This window comes from Serinus canaria, chromosome 10 (assembly GCF_022539315.1).
Source record: "Serinus canaria isolate serCan28SL12 chromosome 10, serCan2020, whole genome shotgun sequence".
Lineage (NCBI taxonomy): Eukaryota > Metazoa > Chordata > Aves > Passeriformes > Fringillidae > Serinus > Serinus canaria.
In genome coordinates, this window is record NC_066324.1 from 16945485 (window position 1) to 16973259 (window position 27775).

General features: G+C 51.2%; 1 protein-coding gene across 3 annotated transcripts; it reads left to right on the plus strand.

The window, feature by feature from the left end:
- Positions 1 to 4541: 4541 nt before the first annotated feature.
- On the plus strand, positions 4542 to 27669 carry LOC103816155 (mucosa-associated lymphoid tissue lymphoma translocation protein 1 homolog). 3 transcript variants are annotated; one of them, XR_003944900.2, is made up of 15 exons: positions 4542 to 4692; positions 5072 to 5190; positions 5372 to 5525; positions 5987 to 6165; positions 7102 to 7198; positions 8808 to 8834; positions 9589 to 9792; positions 14006 to 14183; positions 17455 to 17529; positions 18100 to 18227; positions 18468 to 18599; positions 18724 to 18872; positions 22955 to 23080; positions 24154 to 24348; positions 25325 to 25469. XR_003944900.2 is itself a non-coding variant. In XM_030228583.2 (14 exons), exons 1-14 carry the CDS (start codon positions 4683 to 4685, stop codon positions 25637 to 25639), a joined length of 1893 nt encoding a protein of 630 aa, XP_030084443.1. In that variant the 5' UTR covers positions 4542 to 4682; the 3' UTR covers positions 25640 to 27669. The 3 variants fall into 3 exon arrangements, 2 of the variants coding, with proteins under 2 accessions (XP_030084443.1, XP_030084444.1); XM_030228583.2 differs by lacking the exon at positions 24154 to 24348 and having other exon boundaries at positions 25325 to 27669; XM_030228584.2 differs by lacking the exons at positions 22955 to 23080; positions 24154 to 24348 and having other exon boundaries at positions 25325 to 27669.
- The last annotated feature ends 106 nt before the right edge of the window (positions 27670 to 27775 follow it).

A 27775-nucleotide genomic window follows, 5' to 3' on the forward strand; every position in this document is an offset into this window, starting at 1 on the left:
CAAATTGCTCCATTCCAGGAAATAGAACATGATTAGAGCTGATCCTCCTGGGGCAGGAGAGGCAGCAGATGTGGCAGCAAGCAGCAGGACAGGTGATGGATCAGTTGGTGCAGGACATTCCTGATTCCTTTTCCTCAGCAAATACTGTGATTTGGAATGTGACTTTGGGTAGGGACTGCCACCAGGGTATGCACAGACACACAGAGTGTGTGCATCACCCATACAGGTGACACAACAGTGACAGATGATCACATTATCAGGCATGTAAATTGCAGGATTTGTGATACCAGAGAGGATATTTGATCTGGGCAAATGCAAAGGAAATAGACCTCCTAAGACATTTGGATGTGGTCCTAGGAAATATGGAGAAGGGTGGTCCCAGAGGGCTGACTGAAGGTGTCACCTTCACCAGGCAGTGAAACAGCGGATGAAATTGCATGAAACAAACAGAACATGATCCATGAGGGAAACCACAATACTCATTTTCAGGCAGCAGTGAGCTCTGTGTGAGCTAACGTCATTTAGAAATAATCCATCTCAAACAGAAAACAGCAGACCCCAAAAAAACCCAAACAGAACTCAGAGAAGAATAGCAAAGATGAGCCAAGATCCAGGCTGGCTGCTGCATGAAGAGTAACTGTGTGGACTGGGACTCTTCAGCCTGGAAGAAGCTACTGAGGTGCCTGAGACTGAGGAATACACAGCTGAGAGGGACAAGGAGAACAAGTCAAATTAGCAGGAGGTAAAATAGTGAAAGGGAGTTGCTTCCTCCCTCCCCTTGGCTTTAGGCTACTCCCGCACATGGCTGTGGCTGTTCAATGTCAATAGGGATTAATAAAATCCACAGGACAAGTCTGTGGAAAGAAAAATCTCCTGAGGTTTATGCAGTATAAAGATATAACCTTCAGTTCAAGAAATGTTTGAGCTGCATAAGAATATTCAGTATGTGCATGCCCTGATCTCACACCCTTTGCTCTGCTCTGGCTGCTGCCCAAATGTGGGAGGTAGGATGCTGGGCTGGGAGGACCCAAGCTGGCATTCTCCTGATCCCATCTGTTTCTCTGGAAAGAGAAAGAGGATTTTCAGGTCCCACAACTTCAGGAAACCTGAAGTCCCAGCATATGAATTACACATTATTTTACCATGAGCCCAGTCTCTTGGCATATTGATCTGATAGAACAGAGCCCAGACCAACTAAGAAGGGTGTCCAGTACAGGTAGGTTTCTGCTTTGGGCCTGGAATTGTGGTTTCAGATTCCCAAACACAGGAAAGACACTAATATGCAGGATCAAGTCCAGTGAAGGCCACTAAGAGGACTGAAGGAGCTCAGACACCTGATATCGGAGAAGAGGTTGAGAGAAACTGGGGTTTAGGCTTTGGGGAAAGGCTAAATGGAGACCTCCTTGTTTTCCTCACTGCCTTATAGAAGGACACAGACTCAGAGGTGCAGAGTGATGGAATGAGAAGCCAAAATGCAAATGGCAAGCAGGAAAGTTCTGATTAGATATTGGGAAAATTACTTGCCCTGTGAAGGGAATCAAGCAGTACCACAGGGACCCAAGAGATGGGCACTCTCCATTCTGTGAGACAGCTGACTGTGGATGGGACATAGTGCTGAGCAGCTGATTGACATCCTGCTCAGAGTGGGGGGCTGGACCAGACACCCCCAGAGCTCCCTTCCCACCCTGGTTGTGTCATGGTTCGGTGCTGCATCCCATCAGTGGAGAGAAGCCTGGCTGGTGAGTGCAGGTTTAGCTCAGATGTGACGAGAAAGAGCCTGCTGTGGTATTTGATCCTCCCCCCAGTGTGCAGGGCTTATATTCCTTTTCTGTCCTTTCAAGCTCTGAATGGTTCCTGTGCCTGTTGCCTGCTGAGACAGCTTCCTCTCACAGCATCTGCTCTCCCGTCAGTCTGCTCAGAGAGTGACAGTGCCCTCTGCTCCTGGCTCCGGGGGAAACACGTTCAGCTGCTGGAGCCTGAGCCAGCCAGAAACGAGGCTTCAGACCTCGTTAGCAAAGCTTTCTTCTTCTGCCTGCAAATCCAGCACCGACTCACACAGTCACAGATGTTTTCTCACTCCTCTTGCACAATTTATCCTTCTCTTTCCCATCCTGCACCCTTAAGTTCCTCCCTTTCTAAAATGACAGGCTTCTTCCTGCACTCCTATAACAAGCTCTCACCTCTGGTTCTTCCCCAAATATTAATGGATGGTGCCAGGGCAGGGCTCTGACAGAGGATGAGCACAATGGGCTTCCTGAGGAAGTATTTGGAGGAGGATTCTTTCTCTCAAGCCTGGAGAAACAGTCCACAGGAATCACAGCAACCTCCAGTTGTTTGAAGAGATTCTGCATCAGCCAGAAGTGTCATCTTTAGCTATGGGAAAGTGCTGGGGCTAATTTAATGATAATTTTTATTACCTATGTGTGTTGCATAGATAATAACTCGACAGGATATAGGTGCCACAGAGCTGCTGGCACATACTCAGCCAGAACCTTCATTTTCAATCATTTATAGATACATTTCCAAATGCCTAGCTGGACCCTGGAGAAAATAGGAAAGAGAAGGGTCTGTGTGATTTCAGACAGCTGGGGAGATGAGCACAAAGGAAGGTCCTACGGTTTTCCTGCCTTTGCAGTGTAATTATCCCATTCTGCACAAAGAAAAGGACATGGAGGGAGAAAGTCTTTCCTCAATCCACCAGTTGTGTTGGCTTTGGCTTTTTCCTACCACCTTCTTCCCCACCTGTTATAAAAGAGAAGCAGCAGTTAAAGGTGCATCCTTCAGCCTTGCTTAGTCCCTCTGACCCCAATGGCACAGCTCAGCCCTGCCCTGGGTTCCATAGGGCATGGATCCATGAGCACTCAGCCTCAACTCTCTGCCATCCTGATGCCCCTGTTTGTGATAGCCCTTCCATGCTGCCTCCTGGGAGAGACATCCCCGATGGCCTCGTTTTCCCTTGGTCAGCCCATAGCTACAGGATAGAGAAATTTCAGCAGCAGACTGAGATTCTCTCACAGCCTGTTCTCTAACTGGTCCAGGCTGAAGTCCTGGTCCCCATCTGGCACCACGGGAGCCTGCTTCCTAGGACTATTAACATAGGGAGAAGCCAGCCAGATGCAAATTTGTCTGCCCTGAGTTCATTCCTTCCAGCTTTGTGTCACACTTCCTTCTCAGTCACTTCAAAGTTCTTTGGGACTGACAATCAGTCACTCCCTGGCCACCCTCTGTCCTCCCTAGCCACTTATTTCCAGCTAATTTCCTTGTAGTCCTGATGCCTCTGGAAGGGTGATGAGCATTGGGTTAATGAGCCTGACCTTGCCCTAACCTTGCAAATGCAAGTCTCGGCACAGCGCTGTGGAGTCCTCCACGCTTCCCTTCTTTCCCAGAGGGGCTTGTGCAACCTCCGGAGGGCTGGCCCAGCGCCACTTCCCCCGGGGCGTTCGTGATGCCCGGCCCAGCTGGCGGGGACTTCTCGGAGGAAGGGGGTTCTGCACACCCACCCCTGGGAGTGCTGGCTCCACCATGAACCTTTCGAGCCGTGGTCCCCAGGAGAGACGTGAGTGCGGCCGTGGAGCCTGGGGGGTGAGGGCGGTGGGCTTGGGGCAAGAGTGGCTGCGGGGATGAGAGTGTGGGGGATCACAGGGGGACGGACGAGGCCACCTGTGGGGACACGGTGAGGTCACCAGTGGGGATGTGGGTGAAGACGGCTGTGGGGATAAGGTTGAGGACACTGGTGGGGAGGAAGGTGAGGACACCCGTGGGGATATGGGCGAGAGGAGAGTGTAGGGAGGAGAGAAGGACATCTGTGTAGGGAGAGGGGCCTGTAAGGAGTGGGGGGGGGGGGGGGGGGCTATGGGGAGGAGGGTAGGACACTCCTGGTAAGCAGCTGAGGTCACCAGTCAGAATGGGGACAAGGACACCAGTGGTGAAGGGGCAATGACGATTATCGGGATTAGGTGAGGTCATCAGTGGGGATGGGGGTGAAAACACCCGTGGGGAGGAGGTGAGGATATTTGTGGGATATGGACAAATATAGCTGTAAAGTGGGAGAGGAGTGGTGGGGACTGGGACAGGACAAGGACACACTGTAGGGAGGAGGGAAGGACACCCGTGTGAATGAGGGTGAGCTCAGCAGTGGCGGTGGGCGTGAGGACACCCCTGGGGAGAGGAGAGGTCACTCGTGGGCTTGGAGGTGCGGGCAGCCTCGGCATGCTGGCCAGGGGCGCGTCCTGCAGCGTCCCCGTTGGAGCGGGCCAGACATGCGGAGCCGGTCCGTGCGGAGCCAATCCGGTCCGTGCGGAGCCAATCCGGTCCGTGCCGGTCCGTGCGGAGCCAGCCCGGTCCGTGCCGTGCCGCTCCTGCCCGGTCCGGTCCGTGCGGTGTCGCGGCAGCCCCGGCGCGTGGCGGCGCCGCCCCCGGTGGCGGCGGGCGCGGGGCGGGCCGGGAGCGCGGAAGTGCGGGGCCGCGGGGCCGGCGGCAGCCGAGTGCGGGCCCCGGCCCGGCGCCGCAGCCCCCAGCCCGCCATGGGCCACCGCACCGGCTGAGCGGCCCCTCGTCCCGGCCCGACCCGCCCCAGCGCCGCCGTCCCTCGCCGCAGGTGCCGCCGCCGCGTCCCGGGGACAGGAACCGCCGCGGGGCCGGTCGGCGGCCGCCCAGGCCGGGGAGGAGCCGCGGGAGAAGCGATGCAGGAAGGTGAGTGGCTACTTGGCAGAGTGACCGTGCCAGCCCCCGGCACTTGCGAGAATAGACAGAAGAGGCCCACGTCATCCATTCACCCACACATACTTCCATCCACCCATCCCCTTGTTCGTCCACCTGCAATCCATCCATCCATCCATCCATCCATCCATCCATCCATCCATCCATCCATCCATCCATCCATCCATCCATCCATCCATCCATCCATCTCTCCATTCTCTGGCCACAAGAACTTTCCTGTTCTTCCAATCTTCCCTGCCTGCTGGGGTGGATATCCCTCCTGAAGCCCACCATGCCTGGCCACTGGGTGAGAGTGAGATGCTGGGCTGTGTCTGCAGTGTTGTTCCCAGCTCCAGCTGCTGTTTCTCCACAGCCATTACCATAACGGAGCAGCCAGTCTCTGTCTCTGTCCCAGTGGGATATTCCTTCACGCTGCGGTGCCGAGCCCAGGGACGTTCCTCGCTGCAGTACCAGTGGTTCTGTCAGTACCAGGTAAGGATGGGGTGGCCCTGGGTATGGCACCAGGCTGGGTCCTGGCACACAGTGGGGGAGCTGAAGGAGAGGAGGAAACCAGGGGTTTCCACTTTTGTTGCCCTTACAACAGGCTTCCTTGTGCCTTCTGCTGCCAGCAGTGAGGAGGGAATAGCTGCCCACTGCCTTTGTTTTCCCTTAGTCTGGCTGCCGCCTGATTCCTGGAGCAACCAACCAAGACCTGCCCATCATTGCAGAGCAGACTCAGCTCTACACCTGCAGAGTCAATGACCTCCACAGAAATGCTGTCTTCTCCGACTGGGTGAAAGTAGAGGTCCATCAGTGTGTTGCTAGAGGTACAAGCCTGTCTTTTACCTTCTTGATGTGTTATGGAATCACAGAATGGTTTAGGTTGGAAGGGACCTTCAAGCTCATCTTGTTCCACCCCTTTCCATGGGCAGGGACACCTTTCACTAGACCAGGTTGCTCCAAGCCCCGTCCACATGCACCTGCACCTCCTGCTTGCCATGGGTTTCCAAGAGTTAATCTGGGTATTGGGACTGGAAGAACCCATCTGGCTACTTCAGAGTTGACCAAAAATGGGGTGTAGTTTTCCTTAGAATGTTGACTTCACATTTGTCAGGAAAGGGCGAGGATCAGGTTTGGGAAGCCAGAGACAGGGCTTTGGTGTGACATTTACTGTCACAGGCATTGCTCCCTGCTCCCCAAGGAGAAAGGTGCAGTAGTGATGGTTGAAGATGGCGTTGTTTGCTATCCCTGTGGAGGGAGGACCAATTCTGTTTTTCTTGCCTTGCAGGTCTGCCCCCTCGGCTGTGGCAAGGAGAGCCAGTGATTGTCCTCAACCCCCAGGAGCAGCGGGTGGAGGTGGGGCAGCCCCTGCAGCTGCAGTGTGCTGCCATGGGGGTCCCAGCCCCCAGCTACCAGTGGTACCGCAATGGGAACCTGCTGGAGCAGCAGAAGAGAAAAAAGCTCCGGGTAAGGTTTTCTGGGGATAGTGCAGGAGCTTTGGGTGCTGAGGTGGGTAATGGGAGAAGCTGATTGCAGGGTTGTGAGAAAGCCCTCCATGTGTCACCCTGCTGCTTTGGTAGCTGGCTGGATGACTGTGTGAAGGGGGAATATGTTTTATTAATTTCTTTCAAAGTTGTGGATATTCCTCTAAGAGGTAACTAATCCATAGATGTGTCAAGGGCTCTCAGCACATCTCTTGTGCCCTTTTATGCAGAGACATGAGAACAGTTACTGTCTGTGTGTGGAGGGGACTGTGGATTGATGGAGCTGTGGGAATGCTGTCTGCCTGCTGGAGACCTAGAAGGAAATGTGGTTGGTCCTGACAGAAGAGAGTCAGGGAGGCAGTAGAGGGGCTGGCTTTATTTTGTGTCTCTGACTGACTGTAAATCAGTGCTGTGTTCTTGAATCAGGGAAGGAGATTTCCTCCCAGGGCATCATGTGAAAGGCACAAGGAGAATACATCCAGTCTCTTCTCAGTAGTGGTCCATGGTATTACAGATGGTCTTAGATGGTATTTCATGGTGGCCTTAGATTGCAATTCTGATGGGAAAGTTCAGTCTGGGCACTAAGAAGAGGTTGTTTTCAGAGGTGGATGGTGCTGTGCTGGAGCCAGAAAGGCAGCAATGTGCTTGGAGGTGTTCAGGGCTTAAATAGACAGAGCTGTGGCCACCCTGACTCAGTGGTGGCTTTAGTCCCTGTCTGAGCAGGATCCTGGGCTGGAGAACCAGAGTCCTCACCAGCTCTGGTTCTTGTCCCTGTCCTGATTCTTTGTGAGGCAAAGTCTCTGTAAACAGCAGGAAAAAATACTTTTTATTCCATGAACACGAGTGCCTTTGGCAGATCCTGGCATGGAGCTACAAACTTTCACCATAAATAATGTGGTTTAACTTTTGGTCTGCCTAGATCACCCACACCAAGGTCAGTGACTCTGGCACGTACCTGTGCTGTGCCTCCAACAGTCACGGAGAGCATTGGACCAACGCCGTGGACGTTCACATCGGTGAGCAGAGCCAGCCCACCCCACTTTGCTGCATGTGATTAGAGGGGACAAAGGAATTTGGTGCTCTCTGGAGGTGCTGAGCTGGTGGGAGGACCATGATAAACAGGATTCCTTGACACTGGGGCTCTGAGGGAGCAAAGGGAGCAGTGGCTGGAGAAGCCCCTAAATGCAGTGATGCGCTGTCTGGCAGCTGGGATGCTGCTGGGCCCTGTTGTGGGTCAGACACCTGCTGTGTTAGGGCAGGCTCAGTGCTCTCAGCTGCTCCCTGCAGACCTGCCAAGACACCTGCCAAGGTGCTGCTTTCACAGTTCCAGGCCCAATCTCAGCAGGTTCCGTGGCCATACTCATTTCCAGTCTCGCTGACACGAAGGGATGTGCTCGGATACAGAGCTGGAGAGATGCTGTTTATTTGGGGAGGTTCAGGCCCCTTGGGCTGGCAGCTCAGGGCTGATGCTGTGTGAGTGATGAATCCCAGGGAGAGGATGTGTTCCCAGAGCCTGGATCATGCTCCACCTCTCTCTGCTTTGGCCCTCTGCCTTTACCTTATGTGAGGCAGGAATAGCTCAGGCTGACTTTGCTGGCTCTTTACTCCACCTAGAGATTTTTCTATGCCATAAGCTTCTTATCCTGCCTTTTATGCTGGCTTTAAAATTTCTCCATAGTGCAAATTTTTCTTGAGTAGCCAGAGAGCACTCTGCCTGCCTCCTCACAGCTGGCAAAACACATCCTGGGGGCACAGACAGTGAGAAAAGGACACCAGATTGGGTTGGGTTCCATGTTTTACTGCTGGGGAGCTTTCACATGCAACAGGTGCCTCTGTAGGAGGTGGAAAAGAATGAGTGGTTTTGTTCTTCAGCTTTTCAGGTATCTCTTGTGTATCAGCAGCACTGGTTCAGGAGCCAGAGGTCTTCAAGACCCATGAGATTAATGCAATTTATCCTTAATTTCTTCTTTTAGAGCATTTAGGGTTCTAGAATTTTCTCCTGGGCTGGATTTTTAAATTTATTTCTGATTGAAATAGGAAAAGCTGGAGCTGTTAGGGTAATAATGATTTTAAAAGACTGGAAGTGCTCAGGCAGGAGAGCTTGTGGACCAAAGTGAGTGGCTTTTCTGAGCCAGAACTGCTAAAACAACAGGGAAAGGCAGAGCAAGGAGATGAAAAACTCTGGGAATATTGTTGCAATCAAAAGCAAACAGGCAAACTTCCTCTTCACTGGACATTTATGGGGAGAAACTCTTGTTCTGGAGCTTGTATTGACCTTGAGTCATTTTGTTTCCTTTGCTTTTGCTGCAGTGAGGTAGAAGGTGAGTCACATCAGGTATGAGCTTCTCCATGCTGAGCCTCCTTCCCTGGTCTGCCACTTCTCCAGGCTTTGCTTCCCAGCTGCTCAGGATGTCATAAGTCAGGCTGGATTTCATAAATCCTCCTAGCATCAGACCAGTGTCTTTAAGGTTAGCAGTCAGGCTGTGAAGGAGTTGCCTGATGAGTGTTGCTTGTGCAGATCCTCTGTGTTTGTTCCAGCTGTGCATTGTCAGGGCTGTTGGAGCAGAATTCAGACCTGGCACTGGGTCTGAACCCAGGCTTATAATTTCCCTTTTTCTTTCCCAGGTACCTGTGGCCCTGGAAAGTTTTTTGGTGAGTACTGTCATCTCTTCTTCCTGAGCAATTATTCCCTTAATTAAAAGCCAGGCTCCAGGGTGGGTGGGAAGACAAGGAATGAGAGTGCTTTTTCTGCAAAGACTGCTTCAGGCCTTTATGACCACATTGCCACAGGCTCTGCACTTTTGGATTACAGCTGTACAGCATAAAATGAATCCCAACCCCTGCCAAGCCCTGATCTTTTTCAGCAAGTGGAGTAAGATTATTCCAAATGAGTAACTGAGTCTTGAACTCTGTGCCTGCCAAATGGTTTTAAAAGTTTAAAATGGTTATTCAAATGACTTGAAATAACTCCTCAGAGCAGAGCAAAGTTCCTTGCTCCCACCACCACTGAGCAACATAAATCCCATTTTTTTACAGTGGGAGGTGGGGATAAAATCAAAGCAGGAGCCATGGGTTTCTCTCCTTCAGCCCTGTGAGGGAAAGGACCCCTCAGCCTGGCTCAGTGAATCCCCCTCCCTGTGGTCATGGTAGGGCAGGTAGAGCAGAACCTCTGCACTCCTGGGATTTTGGTTGTCAACTGAAAACTTTTCAAGCCTTTCTGTCAAAATGATTGTGTATTTTGTCAAGGTGTTCAGAAAGCCAAGAGCTTTCTGGAGGATGCTCCAGCCTTGCAGCAGCCTAGGGTCTATCCTTGCTTACATTGTCCATATCCTCACTCCAAGAGGAGGAGGTGAGGTCTTGCCTCCTGCTGAGCATTTACAGCTTTTTCACTTGTTGTTTGTTTCAGCTACAGGCAAAATAGCACTTTTAGTGGGCAACAACCGTTACCAGCATCACCCCAACCTCATGGCTCCTGTGAGGGATGTGTTTGAGCTGAGGCATCTTCTGGAGCATCTGGGCTTCCAGGTTGTCTCCCTGCTGGATCTGAACAAGGCTGAGATGGCAACAGCGGTCGCTCAGTTCCTGCAGCTCCTGGGGAAGGGAGTCTATGGTAAGGCCAAGCCAGCTCAGCCCCTTGCCTGTGCTGAGTAGGGATTAGGGAATTTTCTCAACAGCTATTGAATTAAAAGAGAAGAAATTGAATGTTGCTATCTCAAAGGAGACCAGGTTTGGCAGGAGCTCTTGGGTAAGCGTTGTTTAGTTTTGGCAGATGTTTCTCCAACACGTGGCTCACCTCCAGTCCTAACAGCTTGGGCTCACACTGAGTTTTTGGGGAGCCAGTGCTTCCAATAGTGAATGGGAAAGGGGTTTTTGATTTTTCCTTGAATAAAATAATTGAGGAGACTGACTGATTGCCCCCCTCCCTACTCATGTGTGAGGAAGGGAGCTCCTTTTGGGTCCTGACTGGTGCATCTGGTCATGATTTCCTTGTTTCTCTTTCCTGAAGGTCTAATTTGGGCCCCTGACAACCCTTTTGCAGAAGAGCATTTCCAGCTGCAGGTGGCTTTGAGGTTGGGCTTTGTGCTTAATTGTGCACTGTGCTCAGTAAGGAAGTGTTCCTCAACCACAAACCAAACCACCAGATCTTGTGGATCTTAAAGCAGGTGTTCAGATTTGGTGGTGAAAGTAGCATCTTTGGGGTCCCTGAGATTCTCACAGTGGGACAGATACCCTGAAAACACCTTGCAGGTGATTTTTTTTTTTTTTTTGGTTGTTTCCAAACCTCAGTGTGAGGCTTACATGCCAGCTGAGTGGCACCCAGATAGTGAAAGTCAGCGTGGGCTGAATCCAGGCTGGCATTCAGCATGAGGTTTGGAGGTTGTGCAGTGGATGGGGACCTGGCCACGAGGTAAATGCTGCACAACCACCTTGTTCTGGGAAGCACTGACTCACCTGGAGAGCTGAGCTGGTGGGAAGGGCCACGTGCAGTCCTGGCACTCTGAGCACATCACCTGTGACAGCATATTGCCACAACTTCACTTGCAGCTTCCTTTTCTTGTTGCTCTCTGAAATCTCCTTTTATCCCAGGCTTTACCTCTCCCAGGACAGAGTCATCCCAGCTGCAATTCTTACCCTCTGTCCATGGCATGTGAGGACCAAAAGGCATTTTATCCATGGCCCTTCCTAAACACTGGAGAGAAAAAAAAAGGCTTGGAAACAGCAAACCTTTCATATTGTCATGTCTTATTTAAACTTCTGAGCTTCTCTGCATTCGTGGCCTCTGATCCTTCCTGGCAAAATTGATTTTGTGTGCTGTCAGGAAAAACATCAACAGCTGAGTTGAGTATTTGTGAGGCAATGCCTGCTTAGGCTGAGGTTTTCTTAAGACCTGCTTAGGAGAGGTTTTAGCTCTCCAGGCTGAGTGGTGTGCTGTTCTTTGAAGGCAGTGAACCCCAGTGTGGGCTGGATCCAGCAGTGATTGGGATCAGGACTCTTGCCACATTTGCTGGAATCCTAACTGAATGGTGGGACATTGGGTCAGGCTGCCTAGGGAGTGCCCCAGTTGTGGTGAGACAGCAGCAGCTCCAGGAACAGCTCAGGCAGCCTGCTAAAGGCCCCAGGGGTGCCTGTGACAGCCAGTGCTGTACACCCATGTGCATGTTGGACATGCTCCTGTGGCATCCCAGTGTTCTTGCTTCAGGAACCTGGAGGTGCCACCTCCTGTGGAGCAGCCAGCAGAGCTGAAGTCAGGGGAGCACATACAGAGGGAGGAGAGGGCTGAGTGCTGAACATGAACCTCCATGGGTTGGTGCTCCTTGCCCCTTGCTGTATGGCCTATGCTGACGAGGGCACTTGGGCTTTTTGGTCTCTGTAGCTGTCCCTCCAGGAGCTGCAGGCTTTTGTGAGACTTCCTTCCACATCTCCAGAGCATCCCAGCACAGCTCCCAGGCCTGGATCCTGAAGTGTTCAAAAACCAAGTGGATGTGGCACCGCTTGATGTGATTTAGTGGGCATGGTGAGGTTCAGTCTAAGGTTGGACTCAATGATCTTGGAGGTCTTTTCCAGCCCTAGTGATCCCATGATCCAAAGGTTTGTCCAATTCATTGTATGGAGGTGGTGGATTATTGAGCTGCTTTTCCTCCAGATCTCATCTTAAAAAAGCTTCATAGGATTTTTGAAAGCCCCTGAAACCACATCCTCTAAGTGATCTATTTATTCCACCCTCAGGCAAGTGAGGAATCCCTGTGGATGTTATTTTGAGCGTCCTAAAAAGTCCCAAATAAAAAAATAATTATGTTGGAAATGCAACACAAGCAGAAAATTGCCTTTATTCACTCATGCTGACATTTCCTGCATTAGAAGCAGTGCTTGGAGCTTCCCCTTTTTAATTTGGTACTCAGAAGTTTTTCTATGACGAGCAGTTCTGACTCATACGATGTGGGAAGAACTCAGAATAAAACATCCCTTTCCTTCTCTGGGCAAATTGTTGACTTTCCTGTTCAGGAGGAGAGATTCAGTCCAGGAGAGGTTGGAGAAGTTGCTCAGGTGATGTGAAACTCACCTTTTCTGATTTGAACACAAGTCTTTGTGGTTTATATACCATGGGGAGCACTTGGTGGTACATGCAGGTACTCAACAAGACCCCAAAAGTTAGAAGATTTAAGGACTGAGTCATTCATTGTGGGCTTTCCTGTTACATTTCATCTTTTCCAAGCCTCAGTGATGCTGCCTGGTGACAGATGTCATCACTTCCCTTGCATGTAACAGGCAGAAGGACAAAAGCCCCCAGTGCTCAATGGCTCAAGGGGCCCAACCTGCATCTAATTTTTCTAGAAGGCTTCCTGTTTTATACTCTTTTCTAGTCTCAGGGGAGGGTTCTGTGGCTTTGATTCAAGTTACAAAAGTTTAAAGCTTCTGCAAATCAGAGCCTGCTGTCTCTGGCTGGTGATCCACCAGAAGAGGAACCCAAATCTCATGGGCACCTGTGAAAATGGCCATTTGAGAAACTTTCCATTGTCCCCTGAGAATAGAAACCAAAGGTGACTCAAGGTCTTTTTGGCTATGAGATCATGTTTTCCATTCTCCACACAATGAGATCATGCTTTCAGCCCTTCAGCTCCTGCCCCTGTTTCTGCATCCTTGCAGAATCACACCAAAGTGTGTGTCCTGCCAAGTGCAGGGGCAGGAGCAGCAGAAGGAAAATAGAGGAGAGGTTGCTCACTGAAGTGTGGGCTTTGGCAGTGAATCTGAGTGAAGAATTTCTCCTGCTGTTGCCTCTTACCTGCTTTTTCCCATTTCTGACCTCTCACTCTTCACTGTCCCCCAGTTGTAGTGACACAACTCCCTGTGCCACCTCGTAGAGCTATTTTAACCCATTTCAATTCCCCAAGTTTCAACAGCCAGCATCCCCCAGGCAGTGGCATTGGTCCTGGGGAGGGGTAGCCAGCCAGCACCCCTTTGAGAAGCTCCAGCCTGGGAATCCCTGTTCCAGCCCTGCACTGAACACAGGGTGGGAGAAGATCCCCAGCTTAGGCCATGCCAAGTTGCCCAGTGCTGGCTTCCCACCTGGATAGCCCATCTTTTGGGAAGGCAGAAACCATTACTAAGTTTCATTGTGCCTAAGAGTAAAACCCAAAATTCTTGTTGGCTTCCTACCAGCATCTGCATGAGTGTGACTCCTCCCCTGCCTGACAGGGCTGGTGCCTGGTTTGAGGTTGTTGAAGCACACAATTCTCATGTTCTGGACATCTGAAGAACTCATCTCTCTCTGTGTCTAATTTTTCACCAGTTTGTAGGTGTGTGAATACAGGCAGACCTTTGAAATGGAGAATGTTTCCCATCACCTAATCAGTTAGTTTCTTCTCCAAAACTAGGAAACTGAGGAGCTTCTAATGTAAATGGCTTTTAATGTATTTTCCATCCTGGTAGAAGCCTTTCCTGTTGCCTTATCCCTTCATAGAGCTGAGGACTAATCAAAACATGGTACAAGGGGGAAATTCAGCCTGGCAGGTGCTGAGCCTGGGTGTTGCAGCACAGAGGCTTTGGAAGTGTGTAAACCCAAGGTCCTCAGGACACAAATGGTGCAGGAATCCACAAGCACAGGAGAGCCTCTTGGGGCTGCTTCCAACACTAATGAAGGGAATAAACTGGGAAAGAGTTGAAATTGGGAGGTGAATGTAGCTCCAGTTCCACAGGTGCTACTGGTCTAGGTCTGCCCTGCCCCAGTGTCCTTTCAGGACAGGGGGTGGGATGTGGCCATGGGGAGCTGGTTACAGACCTGCAGGTTGGCATCCTGATTCACCCTCTCCTCTCCCTGTTCCCAGCTATATTCTACTATGCTGGGCATGGCTATGAACATCTGGGGAGGAACTACATGGTGCCTGTGGATGCTCCACAGCCCTACGCCCCTGAGAACTGCATCAGCGTGCAGAGGATCCTCCAGAAGATGCAGCAGCAGCAGACAGCCCTGAACATCATCCTGCTGGACACCTGCAGGAAGTGGTAGGGGCCTCTTCCCCCTTCCTCACCTGGGTGGGTGTTCTGAGGGCTGGGGGAGGGGAGCCATCCTCAGCTGTGGGTTTAGACAGCCCCCATGGTGCTGCTGAGCCTCTGCCAGAGGTTATTGATCTATGCCATAAAACCAACCATGGTGTCAGGTCCTGCAGGGTGTCCTGAGGGGTGGGTCAATCATAGTGCAGACCTTGTCTGGGATCTGCTGGAGAGAGGGGGCTGGAGACCCTCCCTTGGTTTTTTGAGGTGAAGAACTCTGGCAAATACAGGCAGGTTGCCTCGAGCTTGTGGAGGAGTGGCTCTGACTGACATAAATTGTTGGCTTAAACTCAGCACAGGGTTTTTCTTTTGTGTTTCAAGCCTGAACCACCTAACCTGATCTTGCTGATTGTGTGCTTTCCTGGTCCATATTTCCCACGTGCTCAGGCTGGGAGTGTTCAGTTCACCTCTCTTCTCCTGGCTGCATTCTTGTTAATATCTCTGAGAAGAGTGCAACATGACAGGGAAAATATTTTAAGCCCTGCTACTTGTTTTTTGCTGGGCTTAAATCCTTCTGAAGTGGTCGTGTTGTGAAGCTGCTGCTGAGGAGGTCAGGGATCAGCATTTTCCCACTTTCTGTGGAAAACCCATCATCCTCCCTTAGCCTGCAGACTTCTATCCTGCTGCAGGAAATTACTACTTGTCCAATTTCAGCAGAGGTGGGTGGACTATTGCAGTAGAAGCTGTCATTAGTTCATTTATTTCAGGCTCCTGAGGCAGATTTACAGGTCAGAGAGGACCTGAAGAGCAAATGTAGGAATATCTCTCTCTTCCTACTGTGTTTCCTGCTCTAAGAATCAGAAAGACAACAGAGCATTTGGTACCCTGAGAGATGATAAATTTTGGATGCCTTTTAGCTGCAGTGATGGGGCTGCTTGCTTTGAATCCCTTAAAGCTGGCTGTGCTGGGAGTTGTCCCACAGCTCTGGGGCAGGAGCTTGATGTCCCTTGATGCTGCCCTGAACTCCCCAGGGTGGAGCATCCCCTTTCTCCCTTCCTGCTGGCTGCTGAGAGCAGAGTGTTTCTTCCCTGGCACACCTGGCTGCCTTCCCCAGCGTGCTCAGAGGCAGGGGATGGCCTGCAGCAAAGCAGGAGCACCTGGCTCTCATGGATACTCTGCTGGAGCTGGACTGGAGCAGCTCTGGGCTGCTGCTGTGCCATCTGTGTGATGGGGAGGCACTGTGGGGGCTGCACAGGGACCACCAGTGCAAGTGTTAACAGTCTGTAAAACAGCTTTTGAGCTGCTGTCTGTCTCCCTTTGAGCTGCTGTCTCCTCCCCTGGCATTGCCATTGGTTCCTTTGCACAGTGGAGTCTCAGTGGTGCTCAGAGGAGGCAGTGTGAGGTCTGCTGTTATATTTAGGCAAACTTGTGCAGTTGGTTTTCTCCCTCCTTCCCTGAAGTTCACACCTCCCCTTTTCCACAGCAAGCGCAGCACTTCATGCAGTGGTGTTATCCCTGATTTGTGGGGGCAGGAGCTCTGTCTTGAGCTTGTTTTTTCTCTAGAAGTCACCATTTCAGCTCAGGAAAGTGTCTGGATTTCATAGCTGTGTGTGTTTACACTGCTGTGTAAAACAAGGCCCCTTTCCAGGGCCTCCTTTCCCAGCACCCTCCTGGTCAGACTGATGCTGCAGGTCTGTCAGCAGCTCCTGCACAAAGCTGTGTCTGTGCTGACAGGGAGCTCACCCAGAGTTTCTGCTCACCCCATGTGTTGGCATCAGAAATGCCAGGGTGCTGAGAAACACATCTCCCTTTGCCAAGTGGGAGCAGATGCTCAGCCTTGGCAGGGGAGGAATCAGAGCACAGAGCCTGTGTGTAGCCTCATACATTTATATACTGACTTTGGGTGGATGTGATTGCCTTTTCCAGGAATTCCTTGATTTATCCTAGGGTCTGGAACCAAAGATTTCTGCATTAAATTAAGAGCAATTGAAGAGCAGATAAATCTCAATACCCCTGTACTTTGTGTTCTCCTTAGTGTGCCAGCTCCAGCCCCAGAAAACTGTGCTGGAATTGAATTACATGGACTAACACTGCCTCTGTGCCTGGCTCTTGTCACCATGGGACTGGGAGCAGCTCTGAGTCACTGGTGGGAACTGGAGGCAGCCTGTCCCCACACTGTCAGTCTGGCTGCAGTCAAATGGGCAAGGTTTAACCATTCAGTGCAACCAAGATATCTGTTTTGTTGGAAATCGGGTCCTGTCACCATGGATCTACCTGATTTTGGGAATAACAGGGGCTGTGTTCATTCAGCTGTGTCTAGACCGAGGTGCCAGGACCAGTTTTGGGCTTTGAAACTTGTGTGTGTGTCCTGATCCCATCTCTCCAGGAGATCTGGGGGTGTATCACCCATAGCCTGCTTTGGTTCCCTAAGGTAAAGGTGTGGGCATGGTCTGGAAGGGCCCTGTGGGGTGCAAAGACAGCTGAGCTGTAACCATGGTGCTGTGCTCCTCTGACTGCTTGAGGGACTGTTGTGCTTGCAGAGTGCCCCGGTGAAGGCAGGGATGATGCATCTGACTCCATGTTCTCAGAAGGCTCATTTATTACTTTATTATACTATATTATATAAAGAATACAGAAAGGATACTTACAGAAGGCTAAAAAGATAATCATGAAAACTCCTGACTTTCCAGAGTTCTGACACAGCCTGGCCCTGATTGGCCAAAGAGTGAACACAACTCCCAGCAGAATCCACTGAAACAATCACCTGTGGGTGAACAATCCCCAAACACATTCCACAGGAGCACAGCACAGCAGAAGCAAATCAGATCATTATTGTTTTCCTTCTTCTCTGAGGCTTCTCAGCTTCCCAGGAGAAAAATCCTGGGCGAAGGGGTTTTTCAGAGAATGTGAATGCTCCATGGGACAGCTGTCCACTGGGCCACAGTGAACCTGTGTGTTCTCTGCACTGTAGTGCTGCCTGGAGTTGTTAAAACCCAGCCTCTGCAGGGAGGTGGCAATGTGCACCCACAGCTCCAGTTTGTGCCACAGCTTCAGGCTCAGGGCAGCTTACCAGTGCAGATAAGTCACAGCTGGACAGACCACACCTTTCCCTGTGGTTTGGGCTCTTGCTGTGATTCCCAGCTTTAGTCTCTCTGGTTATAGCTGAGGTGAGAGTTGATCCTACTGCCACCCCTAAGAGATGGACATGAGGAATGTGTGGGATTTGTCCCCTCCAGCTGACAGATGTCCTCGACACTGACTTGTGCCTTTGCCTCCTCTCCAGGTACAACCCAGGACGTGCCTTGTCCCAGGTGCAGCCCCTGGAGCCCTGGGGAAACACTGTCTATGGCTATTCCACGTGAGTGACTTCACCATTCCCACAGCCTCACACAGGACCAGACCCTGGCACAGCCCTGTCTCCTCTCATCCTTTTGTGCAAGGAGGCTGGAGAGGTTTTCATGTTCCCTCTGGCTCTCACCCTCCAGCTGCTGGGTGTGCTGTCCAATCACTTCTGTCCTTCCTGCTGCCATCAGCCTGTTCTCCAGTTGAGAGGTGTGTGTGAAGGTGACATCAGCTCCTGTCACCCGATATTCAGCCTGGTTCTCCAGGTGGAGTTCCCATGAGCAACTCACCCAAAGCCTCCTGAGATGCTGGGTGTTATTTACTGGTCCAGTGCCAGTTCCACTGGCTTTTCACCTTTGTCACCCACCTGGGCTGTCCCATCCCATTCCCTTCCACTGCTTTTTCCTGTCCTGTGGCCTGCCCATCCTCTCTGGGGCACAACCAAAACACTTTGTGTTATTCCTTGAGAAGCTCACTCTGACCCAGCCAATAGAGTCTGGATGGAGTTGGCCACCCCAGACTGACCTCAGACTTCATGCCCAATGAGAACTGCAAGGACTCTGAAGAAATACCCTTACTCTTGCAGGAGTGAAGATGCAGAAGCCTATGAATTGCAGGATGGGGAGTTCAGCTCTGGGATCTTCATGAAATACCTGAAGAAACACATTCTGCAAGAGAAGAAGGTTACACACATGCTGGAGGATGTGTTAGAAGGTAAGAGAAGCTAGAAACCACTCGCTTCAGTGGCAGGGGTGAGAAGAGACAGCAGTGGCTCCACATTGCCACATCCCATCCCATCCCACCCACTGTTGTTCCCTAGGCTCCAAATCACATGGGCTGTGCCCCATGGGAGTTTCAGTAGCCTCTGAGCAGCATGGAGACATTCATGTAGGGCCTGAAAGGCAGGGAGATCAGTAAGGAGCCTGGAGTGATGCTGGTGTTTCCTTCCCCCAGACATTGGCCGTGATCCCCTGGTCACAGGGAAGCAGGTGATGGAGATCAAGCACACCCTGAAGGAAGCCCGGTCCCTGACAGACCCCATCTGTCCCTCGGGAGCAGCTGCTGAGCGCTGGGGACACGGCCAAGGTGAGCCATGCAGGGTGTGGGGAGGAGGAGCTGGGGGTGCCTGTGGCCCTCAGGGACCCTGCTGTGCAGGGAGGTGCTGACAGAACCCCCAGAGGAGCTGATGGTGCTCGAATTTCCCTTGCAGAGCTGCCGAGCAGAACCGTGACCTTCCCGTGTGGGGTGCGGGTGGAGCTCCGCTTCCTGCGGCTCTTCTCCAACCTGATGTTCGTGTGTGCCAAGCCACAGCCACCCCTGGCACACATCACTGAGCCCCAGCTCCTGCTCCACCAGCTCGTGAGTGCTCTGCCTGTGCCCTTCCTGGGCTGCTTTCCCCAGGTCACAGGTGGGGAGGGTGGTTGGGCTGAGTCCTGAGGAGTGGGAATGGCTGATCCCAGGTGAAAAAGGATCCCCTCCCCTGCATTCACCTCTTTGAGGCTCCTTCCACATCTCAGTGGATTCCCTGCCTTGCTTCTCGTGCATCACAAAAAAAGATTTGGCAGCAGTTTGATGCCTTTAACCAGTTATCCTTCAGATTGATTTCTGGCCTGCCTGATTAAATTATTGCATTTAATCTAATTGAGGCCAAGAGCTATTCTGTTTTCTGTGTTAGAAAGTAGGTCTGGCTTTTTGACTTCTTTAGCCTGCTGTGCTAATGTATCTTAATGCAATAATGTATTCCTTCCCATCTGAGCTGTACCAGCTTTCTTGAACCCTTTCTCAAACCTTTCCTCCCAGACCTATTGTATTTGCTGGGAAATGTCCCAGTGAAGGCAGGGATGATGAATCTGACTCCATGTTTTCAGAAGGCTCATTTATTACTTTATTATACTATATTATATGAAAGAATACTATACTATACTAAAGAATACAGAACAGATACTTACAGAATGCTAAAAAGATAATAATGAAAACTTGTGACTCACTCCATAGTCCTCACACAGCTTGGCCCTGATTGGCCAAAGAGTGAAAACAACTCACACCAGAATCCAATGAAACAATCTCCAAACGCATTCCACAGGAGCAAAACAGAGGAGAAGCAAATGAGATAAGAATTTTTTTCTTGTCTCTGAGGCTCCTCAGCTTCCCAAGAGAAAAATCCTGGGTGAAGGGACTTTTCAGAGAATGTGAATGCTACACAGACCATGTGCCCAGTGTGGGCTTACTGATGGTCCCCATGCCACTTGTACAGATTGAATTTGCTGCTCCTTCCTGTAACTATCTCCCTTGTTTCCTGTAGTCCTCCTCCTGAAGCATAGCTCATTTGTGGTGGATGTTTTGGCCCTTGTTTCTCATGGAGGGACTCTGCTCCTCAGCACATTGGGGTCTCTGATGCAGCGTGGTGTATCCAGGAGGTTTGGAGCCTGATCCTGCCCCTTCCTAAGCTGCAGCATCATTTCCCCTTGTGAGCATCATGCATGAAAATTGTGTCTGTGTATGTGAGCATGTATTTGTGTGCTTTGCCCCACATCAGTGACTGGGAGGAATGGGGACCCAGCTGCCTGCTCCTGCTGTCTCAAGAGGGATCAGGGGGACAAAAAGGGACCCCAGTACAGCCAGATCCCTCTTCTTGTCCTAGTGCATGGTGGAGCTGGCTCCCACTGAGCTACAGTGCTGTCTACAGAGGCAGCAGCATGTCCTTCCATGAGTGTCACCTGCCCCACCTCAGACATCACAGCAGCCACCACCCCACTGTGGGATCCCTGAGATGCCTGTGGGGACACTGGGTTCCCTCTAGTAAGGAAAAGCTGAGAGATCTGGGCCTGTTAATCCTGTGGAAGAACAGGCTCAGGAAGAGTTTATCCAGGTTTACAAACACCTGCAAGGAGGGTGCAAAGAAGAGGGAGCCAGGTTCTTCCCAGCAGTGCCCCATGATAGGAGCAGAGGCCATGGGCACACACTGATGCACAGGAAAATCCACTTAAAACTAAGAGAAAACTCTCCTTATTGAAGGGTGATGGAGTATGTTTGGACTTTTTGGAAAATCAGGGCTGTGGGATTGGTGTTTTCACTGATGTGCTTATTAAATATACAGATCCCATAGCTCCAAATGTCACTGCAAGGTGCTACAAAGCAGATTTTTGAAGGATTTGGATAACTGAAGGTACAAGGCTGTTATTCAGCAGATGCAAGTTCCTGCATGTGAGTAAGAATAAAAAGTAGCATCAGCATGGGATGGGCAGTGAGTGGAGAACCAGTTCTGGTCAGAGCCCAAAGCAGCTGAGGCCACAAAACCAGGGCACAAACCCGTGGCAAGGTTGTAAACTAGAGCTCTGAGATTTGTGTGAGATCTTGTCTGGCTCTCCTGGCTGTTGCTGGAACACTGGGTCCAGTTTTTTTCCATGTTTCATGGAAAAAAAAGTGTGCCAACTAAAACACAGACAAAGTCATGAAAGGAAGGAGCAAGGCAATTGTAGTTTAGGCAAGAAAAGCAAAAATGTTGATTTTACTTGGCCTTGAAATCTACAAAAAGTTGTTTCCAACGTGGAAGTAAGTCATGGTTTGAATTGCAGGGAGGAAGTTCCACAGTGGAGATGACATTCTCCCTAATCTCTAATGACAGTGGGAAGCCATTCCCCTCTTGTCACTCCATCCCTTGTCCCCAGTCCCTCTCCAGCTCTCCTGGATCCCCTTCATGCCCTGGCAGGGGCTCTGAGGTTTCCGTGGAGCCTTCTCCTCTCCAGGTGAGCACCCCCAGCTGTACCAGCCTGGCTCCAGAGCAGAGGAGCTCCAGCCCTCAGAGCATCTCCCTGTGCTCCTCTGGACTCACTCCAGCAGCTCCACATCTTTAGATGTTGGACCCCTGGGCTGGAGGCAGCTCTGCAGCTCAGAGCACGTGCTGGAGGATGGAGCTGGCTGGACACAGCAGGGCTACACCCTCCTTTGTGCAGCCATGCTGGCAAAGCCCTGTGTCAGCAGCATCTCCCTGATCTGCTTCCTGCCTCTTTGGTCTCCATTCACTGGCCTGATCTTCCCCAGGCTCCCTCCAGTTTATCTTTCCTGTAACGAGCTGCCAAGTGCAGAGATGGATTTGGCTTTCTCTTGCACAGAGATAAATGGTGTTTCCTCAGCCTCCAGTGACCTCCTGTTCCACCAGCCTTGCATGCAGGGCTGATCCTGATGCCTGCAGATCCCAGCCAGCATTTGGAATCCAGTGCTTTTCCTCATACTCTCCTGGCCAGAACCAAATCTCTTTGGCTGCTTGCAGGCAGCAGCTCAGGGAGGGCCAGGAAGAGCTCCCAGGGCTTCTCCAACCTCTGCCTCCCTAAATATCCCAACAGCCTCCTTCAGCAGCATGCCCAGGGCAACTTCTGCTAAGGATCACACTGGGATGGCTGCCAGAGCTGGCTGGCAGAGGGAAGCCTTCTGGAAGGGACTGGTAGACTGTGGTCTGTCACCCATTCTGGAGAGCTCAAATCCAGGGCAAGAAGGACTTGGTCACAGCCCCAAGGCTGCCAGAGCTCCAGGAGCACTTGGATAGTGCTCTCAGGCACAGGGTGGAATTGTTGGGGTGTCTGTGCAGGGCCAGGAGTTGAACTCAATGACCTTTGTGGGTTCCTTCCAACTCAGGATATTCCATGATCTGTGATTTCGTCAGGCCTTTATTCCCTTGTCTCTTCCTGGGCTATTATTAGTGCCTCAGTTGGTACTGAGGAGGATCTCATAGACACGGTGCTGTTTTGGTTAAATTTGAGCAACTTGGCAAGAATTGGGTGTTCTGTAGATGGTGGGGGGGCTAAATCAGCACTCAGCACAGCTCAGTGCCCTTGGAAAACTTGCTCCCTCCATGACACACTGCTGGCCCTACTGGTACCAGCTGGTGCTGCTTCCTGCTCTGCTGCAAATGCCACTGTAGCCCATTTTTCACAGTAAGGTGTACTCAGGTGTAGGCACAGAGCTTGTGGTAATTGGGAATGGGCTCCAGCTGTGAGCAGCAGGTGACAGCAATGAGCCCTGGAGTGCCCAGGGGCACTGACCAACCACCAAAGGGAGCAGAGGGCACACAGGGGCAGTGCATCAACAGGAGGGGTGTAAAAAGCTGGACTAAAGAACAGGAGGAGCAGATGCTGGCAGCCTTCTGAAGTGTTGCTCTGGATAGGTTGATGCTTTCTGATATTGTATGGTGATACTCTGTGTATCATGGCTGTCTCAACTGCAGCACATGCTGAGACACTCGTGGTCCTCTCATTATATACAAGGCAAGTGTGTAAATCTCTGCATACCTGTGGCTTTCTGTAGTACTTCCATCAGGATACCCAGCATTTCCACCAGGCAGTGTGTTAATTAAAGCCCTGAGCACGTTTGATGGGCAGTTGTGCCTCAATGTTTCATGCTGGTGTTGAAATTTCCTTGCATTTCCTCTTGTTTTCCTGACCCAGGAGACAGATGATGTGGCCATCCAGAGGGAGAGCTGTCTGGACCATGTGGAGACTCTGCTGGCCTCTGTGTACAAGAGGGAGGAGCTGGACTGCATCTTCCAGCTCTGTGCACTGCAGAAAATTCAGGTAGAGAGTAGCCAGGTGCAAATTTCCCCAGCTCTGCACTCTCATGGAGCTGGTGTCCTCACCTGCATGGCTGGTGCTGGATCTGCCTCTCTGCCCACGTGTCACTGTCACATCCAGACCAAAGAGGAGCTTGTTGGTCTTCAAGGCACAAAAGCTGCCCTCTTTTAGAGAATCACAGACTGGTTTGGGTTAGAGGGGGACCTTAAAACTCCTCTTGTTCCACCCCCAGCCATAGGCAGGGACACCTTCCACTATTCCAGGTTGCTCCAAGCCTTGTCCAACCTGGCCTGAGACACTTCCAGGGAGGGGATAGCCACAGCTTCTCTGGGCAATCTGTGCCAGGGCCTCACCACCCTCACAGGGAAGAATTGCTTCCCAACATCCCATCTAACCCTTTCAGTTTGAAGCCATTCCTCCTTGTCTTGTCCCTTCAGGCACTTGGCCCCAGTCCCCCTCCAGCTCTCTTGGAGCTCCTTTAAGCACTGGAAGGGACCCTAAAGTTATCTTGGATTCTTCTCTTCTCCAGGCTGGACACACCCAGCATGTTTCTGTAGGAGAGCACTGTCCTTTCACCTCACCTTTGACACCTCAGCAAAATCTTTCTGATTTACAATCAGGCTGCAGAACCTGACTGTGGGTACTCTTTGCTTTTGTGTTGTCTCCTCTGCCTGACTTTGCCATCAAAGCTGACCCACAGCAGCCTCTGCTGAGAGCAGAGAGGCATCACCAGTCATGGATTGTTTTATTTTTCTCTGCTGCCTGGCCAGGAGGCTGCTCCCTGCCCCATCAACCACGGGGAGGTCAGACCTGCTCAGTTATTTCAGGTGGAGGAATGTCTCACTAGGCTGTGTGCTTGCCTGAGAGATGAGTTCATGTGCTGGCCAGGATCTCCAGTCATCAGAGTAGCACTGCCAAGCCTGATCCAAGCTCTTCTTCAGCACACTTCTAAACACCCTCAAACTATTCAAAGACCATGAGAGAAGCAGAATTGCTTGTCCCCTGGCTTGTTTCTCCTCAAACAGCACTATGCACCTTGTTTATTCTTGGATTTTTTCTCCTCTCCTAACACACAGCCAGTGGATCTCACACCAAGAGCTGCTCTCAAGCTGCTGCCTGGATCTGCCTACAGCAAGTTCTGCTTGCTCTGTATGTGATGTGCTTCAGCATATGGCATTGCTTTCAGTTCTTCATTGTTCCTGGAGCTCTTTTCTGAACCTTTCCCTGATTTTCTGCATTGCTTTTAAGTGAAGACAGGAGACCTAGACCAGGTATTGCCTGCCAGAATTTTCTTGTTCTGTTATACCTCTCCCTGCTCTTTACAGGTGTTTCAGTGACAGTGCTGTGCTGGGGGTCTGTTTTCAGGGGTTTGACTGCCACAAATGTGGTTATTCTCTTATTTCTTCATCTTTTATAAAATTCTAAAATAGTGCTAGGCTGTGAGTAGATCCCTATGGAGCACTGCTGGTTAAAGCTGTTGGCTTTTACAGTGTGAGGTGTGTTTTTGTTCATATAATCCCAGAATGGTTTGAGCTGGAAAGGACCTTAAAGCCCATCAGGCAGGGAATGCCTTCCACTAGATCAGGGTGTTCCAAGCCCCATCCAGCCTGGCCTTGAGCACTCTAAGTGGTTCATGCTTTCCTCTCCCATGTGCATTGCTCTTGGCCATGGTGCAAAAAGACCTGGGTAAATACAGGCCAGTCAGTCCCTGGCAAGATCATAAAGAAGATCCTCCTGGAAATTATGCTAATATACATGGAAAATAAGGAAGTGATTGGTGACAGCCACCATGGCTTCACTGAGGGCTAACTGTGCTTGGCACATTTGTGATGGGGTTACAGTAGTGGTGGATGATGGAAGAGTAACTGGTGTCATCTGTCTGGACTTGTGCAAAGCATTTGTCACTGTTCCACATGGAACTTTCTCTATAAACTCTTTTCTGCTCCTGCTCCCCTGTGCCCACACCCCAGGGGTGATGCTGGCAGTGGCAGCTCCTGATGGAGCTGATGGGATCCCACATGGCCTGACTTCAGGAGAGGTCCTGAAATCCAAGATCAGGCACAGTGAGCTGGATGAGAGTGTCCAGCCCATTTTCTCTGGCAGTAGTGTTGCTCCATCGTGCCACAGCATGGGGCTGTGAGCCTGCACAGCAGCAGCCAAGGCTCCTTCCTGCAGGCAGCACTAGGAAAGCTCTGCTTCCAATCTGATTCCCCCATTCACTTCGTGTTCTTTGTTCTCCCCTTCCAGACAGATGTGGTCCTGCAGCTGGATTTGCATTACACCCAGCCAAGCACAAACCAGAGGACTTGTGAAAGCCTGCAGACGACCCTGCAGAAATCCCTGCTGAGGCAGTTTGTCAGCCAGAGGAAGGACTCCCAGCCAGCTCCTGCCCGTGTGTGCCCACAGGATGCCCTGGGGCTGGGCACTGAGCCCAAGGGCTCCCTGGGCACAGGCTCTGGGCACAGCTTGCCCAGCAGCAGCCCCTCCACCTTCAGCAGCGAGCCCGAGGAGAACGATGAGAGCGACCTGGCTCTGCCTGGCCCGGGGCAGGACAGGCCCTGAGCCTCAGCCTGGGCTGCTGCTCTTTAACTGAGGCCTCAGTCTGAGTGCTAAATCTGTCAGAATCCATCAGCTGCTTCCCAGCCCTGGCACAGCCCTGTGTGAATGAGGCCAAGGCTGCTTTTTTGGAAAGGTTTCTCCAATCTGTGCTCTGTAGGGCCTCGGTTCCCACTGGGAATGTTCCCTGTCCTGTGAGAGCACTGGGATCAGCAAGGAGTCATTGTGGTGTCTGGCAGGGGACACAGCCACCCTCCAGTCATAACACTGCCAGGCCAAAATGGTGTTGCTGCAGGGCAAGGGCACAGGCTGATGTTTTCTGCCTGGAAGGAAATGTTGCTGCATTGAGAAGCCCACAAACACTACAGACCCCTCTGGCTCAAATCCCAGCCACGGCTGCTGGATGTCCCCAACCTGTGGAAGGGACACAGGGCTGCGCTGAGGGAACCAGGTGAAACAGGCTCTCCACGGGGTCCCAGTGTGGTTTCCTTGCCATGCCTGTGTCAAAGCAGGTGCTAAGTTCTGCATTTGTGTATTTATAACAGGGGGGAGGCAGTAGCTTGCCAGGAAAAGGAAGGTCAGATGTTCCATGCAGTGTGTGTTTACATTGGAGGCTGGTGTTGCACTGGAGCAGGAATAGTGTCCAGGCAGGGGCACTGACACCTGCCCCTGCCAGCCTGGCACAGGGGCAATAAAGGGTGTTCAGCCCTCTGCAGCTCCCAGTTCAGGTGCAGGATGTCCTATAGGAGAGATGGAATGTACCAGGACTGAGAAAGGATAACCTCAAAAAAGTTATTATTGATGCAAATTATTTTGTCTGTGTGCCTGTCTGTGCTGTGGGCAGCCTGAAGCACTAGGTGGGGAGCCAGCTGTGCAGGGAGAGCCACAGGGGAGCCCAGAGGACAGCATGGCTGTCACAGCCCCTCCCTGATGGCTTCCCTAGGGAATGTTTGATAAAGGTGATTGCTCAGCAAAGGCCAGTGACCCTAGGCAAGTGTGGGGTCTCCATCCTTGGAGGAAGGTTCACTTTAGGCTGCAGAAGGTGCCAGTGACCTGATCCAAGCTGAGGGCTGGACCAGAGACCACTGGAGATCCCTGCTGGCTGCTGTGGTCTTGTGGAAGAAAGAGGCTGGATGGCAGAACGTCTTGAGAGGTCAAGGGCAGCAGGGTGGGAAGAATGCCTGGGCTGTCTTGCTTTAAAAGAGGGTTGGAGGCAGAATTTTCTCAGTTTTGCTCTCCTTCAGCAATGAAGATGCATCCCTGTCTGTGGTGTCAGTTGCAGCATAGAAAAATCTGAAATGTTGCTTCCAGATAAACCATTCTACAAGTGCTGGAAACCTGTCCAAAGAGAACAGAGGAGGCTTTTATTCTTCTCACAGTGAGTAGAGCCAAGGGAAAGAAGAGGGGCCCCAGCTGGCTGCAGACTAGAAAGTCTCCTAGGGAAAAAAAAAAAAAATCTAAAGTTCAAAAAAATAAAAAATTCAGAGGATGTAGTTTAAATAAGATGGGTTGATAGAGAAGCTAAACCAGGAAAAAAAATTTCAGGATGAACCAAAGATCAGCTCAACAGCAGCAGCCACTGGGGACAGGTCAGTGGGAATGGCTGAGCAGGCATTTGGGAGGAGGCTGTCTCAGGATTATTCCCACCCCCCTGTGCTGTTGAGGCACTGAGGCATGGCTGGCTCACATTATCCTGCCAAGTGTCATCTATCGTGAGTGTTTATCTCATTCAAAGCAAGGCTGTTTATTTTTTCTGAATAAAACACTATTGGTGTTTTTAATGCACAAAGGTTCACCTGGCTCTGAGTTAACTGTGTTTATTTTTCCTCTAATTGCCAGGATGTAACTTAATATTGATCTGCTGGGGTTTCATGCTTCCAGCCTGAGCTTCTAGCCTCCTCTGGGTGAGCATTGTTTCTTTTTTTAGGTAACTAAAAATACTGAAGTTTGGATTTAGAAGGCAGATCAAGTGACTAGATAGGATGAAGTGATGTGAGGTGAAATGTGTAGATAAAAAATTGGTTGTGATTTGTCCATCTGCTTTGCAAATGTGGCTCTTGGGTGGCTTAGGTGGTCTCCTGTCTTGGTGCCAACCTCAGCATTGTCCCTGCCATCAGTTCTGCCCCTCCAAGGAGACCCTGC

Excerpts from the sequence above, each read along its gene's own strand:
- LOC103816155 (XM_030228583.2), top strand. Across the intron at positions 5,191-5,371 it reads AGTGGTTCTGTCAGTACCAG|TCTGGCTGCCGCCTGATTCC; the intron begins GTAAGGATGGGG and ends GTTTTCCCTTAG. Across the intron at positions 18,873-22,954 it reads AGCTCCTGCTCCACCAGCTC|GAGACAGATGATGTGGCCAT; the intron begins GTGAGTGCTCTG and ends TTCCTGACCCAG.